This window comes from Arvicanthis niloticus, chromosome 13, assembly GCF_011762505.2.
Source record: "Arvicanthis niloticus isolate mArvNil1 chromosome 13, mArvNil1.pat.X, whole genome shotgun sequence".
Taxonomy (NCBI): Eukaryota; Metazoa; Chordata; class Mammalia; order Rodentia; family Muridae; genus Arvicanthis; species Arvicanthis niloticus.
This window is the reverse complement of record NC_047670.1, coordinates 55,270,661-55,275,930: the sequence shown is the minus strand read 5'-3', so window position 1 is coordinate 55,275,930 and position 5,270 is coordinate 55,270,661. Positions and strand designations below refer to the sequence as shown.

At 49.3% G+C, this 5,270-nt stretch overlaps 1 protein-coding gene across 1 annotated transcript; it reads right to left on the bottom strand.

The window, feature by feature from the left end:
- Positions 1–302: 302 nt before the first annotated feature.
- Positions 303–535, bottom strand: Miurf (mitochondrial elongation factor 1 upstream open reading frame). The gene has a single exon (XM_076911649.1). It carries the CDS (start codon positions 533–535, stop codon positions 323–325), a length of 213 nt encoding a protein of 70 aa, XP_076767764.1. The 3' UTR covers positions 303–322.
- Between the last annotated feature and the right edge of the window lie 4,735 nt (positions 536–5,270).

Below are 5,270 nucleotides of genomic sequence, written 5' to 3'. Positions count from 1 at the left end.
CTTCATAGATGATGATGTCCTGGGAAGGTTTAGAGACTTGCCTGTACCCCACAGCTACTAGTTAGCAGTGCGGGATTTGAAGGCAGGCACTAAATATGATTGCTATACCAACTATGCAATAATGATAAGCTTGTGTTTCGGCAAACATGGTGTGATACAGAGTAACTGAGCAGACAAGCTGGCTGGGAACTGAACTCTGATGATCTACCTACCTGAGGTTTCCTACTGCATCTGTGAGGTGGGGTGGGGGAGCCAGGAGTGTCTACTGAAGGCACCTTTGTTCTCTTCTTGGAATTAGGGTAGGAGGGGAAAAAAGAGGAGCCTAAATAAGGCCTCCTAGTTTGCTTTGGAGAAAGACCAGGCCCTTTTCCAGCTGCTTTTCTCGAGCCTCCAGATCCTCAAGCTTCTGGTTTTTCCTGAATTCTCGGCGGATGGAAGCAAAGTAGAAGTCTCGATCAGTGTAGCGAAGCTCTCGGCCTTGGCGCAGCAGAGCCCGGTACAGACGAAGCACCGCCTCTCGGCTCCACGGGGCCATGGGGGACTGACAAGGACTAAGTGTCACACTCTAAACAGAAGAGAAGACACAGAAGAATCAGAACTGACGATAGCAGGGCCTATCAGACACGGGGGTGGGGTGGGGGAGGGGGGATGTCAGAGGTTCTTAAAGGCAGATTCAGAGACTTCTAAGGATTCATGGCAAAGCTGGGATCAGATTCTTCCTTGTAAACAGCCCCTCCTGGGGAAGTTCAGTTTAAGCTCATCAGGGTCCTGGCTGTGCCATCCCACTTCCAGGGCATTTAGTATAAAGTACAGTGGGCAACAGCTTCCTCATTGTAACACAGATAACGATGACATCGTGCGAATACCTATTATGTGAGATTATTTTGAGAATTGTTCCTAAAAAGCACCTGCAACAGAACTCTACCAGTAAGCGTGACCTGGAAAGGCTAAAGACCAGGATTTAGCTATATCTGCTTCCTGGTACCACCATCTAAGCAACACACCTTAAGAGGCTTTGTCATGGTTGTTGAATTCTTACTTTTTTCTTTTACATGTATGAGTATTTGCCTGTATGTTTGTCTACACACCATTGTATGCCTTGAGAGTCTAACAGTGTCATATTCTAAGACTGGAGTTGTATACACAGTTGTGAGCCACCACATAGGTGCTAGAAATTGAGCCTGGGTCCTCTGGAAGAGCAGCCAGTGCTCTTAACCACAGAGACATCCCTCTACTCCTTTGTGGTTTTTTGCTTTTGTTTAGTTTGGTTTCCTGAGCTCTCTATGGAGCTCTGGCTATCCTAGAACTCACTCTGTAGACCAGGCTGGCTTCAAACTCTTGAGATCCACCTGTCTCTGCCTCCTGAGAACTGAGATTAAAGTGAGTACCAAGTATGTGACAACATCGTTCCCAAAAGGAAATAATTTGCCCATTCACCACAACAATCCAGACCCTAACTCGCTGAAGTGAAGGGGTCTTGCATGTGTGCACTTCGGGGTGTTCAGCAAACTACCAGCACAGGGCCCAGTGCTCACCAGGCTCAAAACTATGCTGGAAGGAGGAATTCTCCCGATAACCCCATGTGGAAGAAACAACTGTTATATGAGTCTGTATGTGTTTGAGGGGGGTGAAGGAAGTACCTGGATGAAAAATAAAAATGATCTGGACTTTGGGCTCCAAGACAGAAGCAGTAGCCTCTGACCTCGCTAACTTTCAGCGCGAACCTGGGCAAACCACCGTTGTCCCTTTTTTCCTCAACTGAAGAGAAGCTCCCTTTTGGCCCTGAGGGTCTTCCGTGATGCAAAAGATGCAGAAAAACAACGGAGGGTTGGAAGGAGAACGTCACGCAGGGGCTGGAACAAGGTCGCTGAGTGACCGACTATAGGCTCCGATCAGGGTACAACTCCCAGAGGACAGGAACGCAGACCCCGGGGCCAGGCTGGCTCCATAGCCTGAGGAAACCGGGTCTTGAGGCGGGGCAGGGCGAAGCTTGGAGGCACCGGTGGGAGCCGGTAGCTCCGACCGGCCCAAACTCAAGCGGGCGATCCCCGGCCGCCCTCACTCGCTCCCTCACTCACCCGCGGGCCACGCGCTACCTTTCCTCAGGACTCGCCACTCGCCCAGTACCTCTCTCGGGGTCACCCATCAACATGGCCCCTTTACTTCCGGGGCATGACCTCGCTCGCGGAGCCGACGGAGACTCCACAGAGAGCGCGGAGGCGGGCGGAGGCAGAAGCACTTCCGGTCGGCCCCTCCGCAGCCTCCCGGAGGCGGAGCCGGGAACTTAGTCCCGCACTGCTCATCGTGGGGCTCCGCCCATAGACGCAGCCACTCCTCCTGAGTGACGTCACCCAACCCCAGGCCCCTCCTCCTACAGCGTTGCAGTGCAGTTCCTGTGTAGACTCAGCGCTGGGTGGATGTGGGTTAAGGGAGGGGCAGCGAGTCCTCGCCCTTCACCTGCTGCCGACGTCCAGCGTGCAAGGGGCTCTGACCACATGTGGAAATGGAGTTCAGGAGTTTAGGAATCTGCCCCCGCTTCAGTTTGACTGGTAAGATGACAGGAAGTTAAATTCAGCAATTACCACTGAAACTGAACCAACACCCAGAAGTTGCCTTCTTGAAACACCTATGGTGTTCCAGACTCTGAATTGGATACTTTACACTGCATTTTGTCCAACCTAGCCTCCCTATTTGGTAGACTTCATTATTCCAGTGTTACATATGGGAAAATCGAGGCCTAGAGAGGCTGGATCGTTTGCACTGAGAGCTGAACCCAGCAGAGGCTCACAGTGAGTCCCAAACTTAGTATTCCTCCAAAGTTTGTAGCTTTTCATTCTTCTAGGCCGCCCTACTTTGCTTTTTAGAGAAATAATTTTGTGCCCCAAATAAATCTAGTTTGCGACATTTCCAGCTAGAACACCAGGTAAACCTATCCCTCGGGACTGCCTCATCAGGAGAATAGTTTTCTACTTGCAAAGGACAAGAAGACCCTTTGGGGGAGACCTTAAGATTAGCCACTCACACACAGAGTCATCGTGGATGTCACGGTTGCCTTTTCCAGATTCACTAGCCTTCCCACACCCACCCCATTCCTGCCCCATGCTCCCAGTGTAATGGGGGATGGACATTAAAGTGTCTTCTGGCACCCACATGTATCTATGTGTTTTGGAGGCCAGAGACCCGCCAGCCGAGGCACTGATGCAAACCTCATGGTTCTGCCAGGTTTCACAGAGCATAGGAACTCTGGGATCCTCCACACATGGTACAGGATTGACATCAACTCACATCATAACAGGTTCTTTGAGGAATTGCAGCTCAAGGGGAACATTCATTTACCCAGAGCACAGATTCATGCACAGTAGGCATTTCACTGGTGAATGGATGAACCAGAAGGTCAGGTCAGGATGATCAAAGCTATCTGATTTGGAAGGGGCCTTTGTGCTGGTGGTACACTTGGGGCAATGGGGTTAGTCTCCTGACCCTTGATTTGCTCATCTGTAAATGCACCTGCCTAGCATACACATTACCCTGGAATCCATTCAGTCCTGAAGGAAGACAAAAAAGATGACCTCATAGGACTAAAGATTGAAATTAAATGTCAGAGAGCGTGAAAAGGTCGCTATTGTGGTTGGTGGCTTTTATTAATATAGAACATCATTCTCTGCCATGCATGGGTAGTAGGCACATGGGGATATGGAGCCAGGAAAAAGATTTGGGGAGAGAGAGCTCAGCAGTTACAAGCACTGGCTGGTCTTCCAGAGGACCCAAGTTCAATTCCCAGCACCCACATGGCAGCTCTCAAATGTCGGTAACTCCAATTACAGGGCTTCTGAAACCCTCACACAGACATACATGTAGCCAAAACACCAATGCACATAAAATAATATGTGTATATATGTATGGATGGAAATATGTATATATGGAAATCCAGGACACTAGTTCCAGTGTGGGCCCTCAGGGAAAGCCTCAATCTGAGGTCCCTTGGAAAGCCTCTGTGACCATGGGTCTAGAAAGCCAAGGCAGGATGCTGGTGGGGAGGGAAGGGTCAGTTCAGTGGGTAAAACACTGTCCTGAGGACCTGAGCTTGAATTCCCAAAACCCACATAAAGCCTGATGTGGTATCATGGGAGTTTAATTCCGGTGTTCCAGTGGGGAGACAGAAGCAGGAAACAGGAGAAAACCTGGAAGGCTGGAGGCCAGCTAGCCTGGCCTGTACAAAAGGGAAAAATAAAAGGCCCTGTCTCAATCAAGGTGGAAGGTGAGGACGGTCATTCCAGGTTGTCCTTTGACTTCTACATAGGTGCCATGGCTCCTACATTCATACACACACATGCAAACACGCATGTGCGCGCACACACATACACACCACAAAGGCTTTGAAAGTGAACAAGACCCAGGTATGATAGCACACTCTTTAATCCCAGCATTCAGGAGGCAGCGGCAGGCAGATCTTTGTGAATTTGAGACTATCGAGTCTACATAGCAAATCCCAGGCCAGCCAGAGCTACACAGTGAGACTCTGTCTCAAAAAAAAATTAATAATAATAAAATAAAAAAGAACATTTTTAAATGAACATATTTTTCCTGAATGGCTGCCCTGTGGGTGCTAACACTATTGCTTCTGATGTATTCAGTACCTGTTTCTGATGTATTCAGTACCTGTTTATATATATATAAAGCCTTCATGGGTTCTGCAGAAGTCCAGCAATGTGGCACGTACAGGGTGGGCAGCAGGGGGTGAGACATACGCTGAGGTAGCTCAGAGAGGAAACCATAACTACTTAGGTGTGCTTTGTCTTGTTCTGGATCAGTCTTGGGGATGAACCCTGCTACCTGACAGCCAGACAACATCTGCAGGGGCCTCAGTATATCTGGGCCTTGGTTTCTACACCTCTAAGTAGGTTGGTAGACAAACCTGTAATCCAACCACCTAGGAAGTAATGGAGGAGGTCAGGATTCAAGGTCATCCTTGGCTACATACTGAGTCCAAGACTAGCCTGAGCTACATAAGAACCTACCACAAAACAATGACAAAACTCCCAGAACTTGAAATTGACTCACGTCAAATCAAGAGGGAGAGGCAAGCTAACTAGTCAGGTGGGTTATCTGCAAGAAAGATTACATCTGTGGCTGAGGGGTCCAGTGCCTGGTGAAGGTGTAGAGCCAGCATGAATCTTGCTCGGCCTGTGCAGACCACAGCTCCAATCTCAGCCCTGATTCTAACAAAAGTGAGATGGTTCCCCGCCAGGATCAGTCTTGTGTCTGGAAAA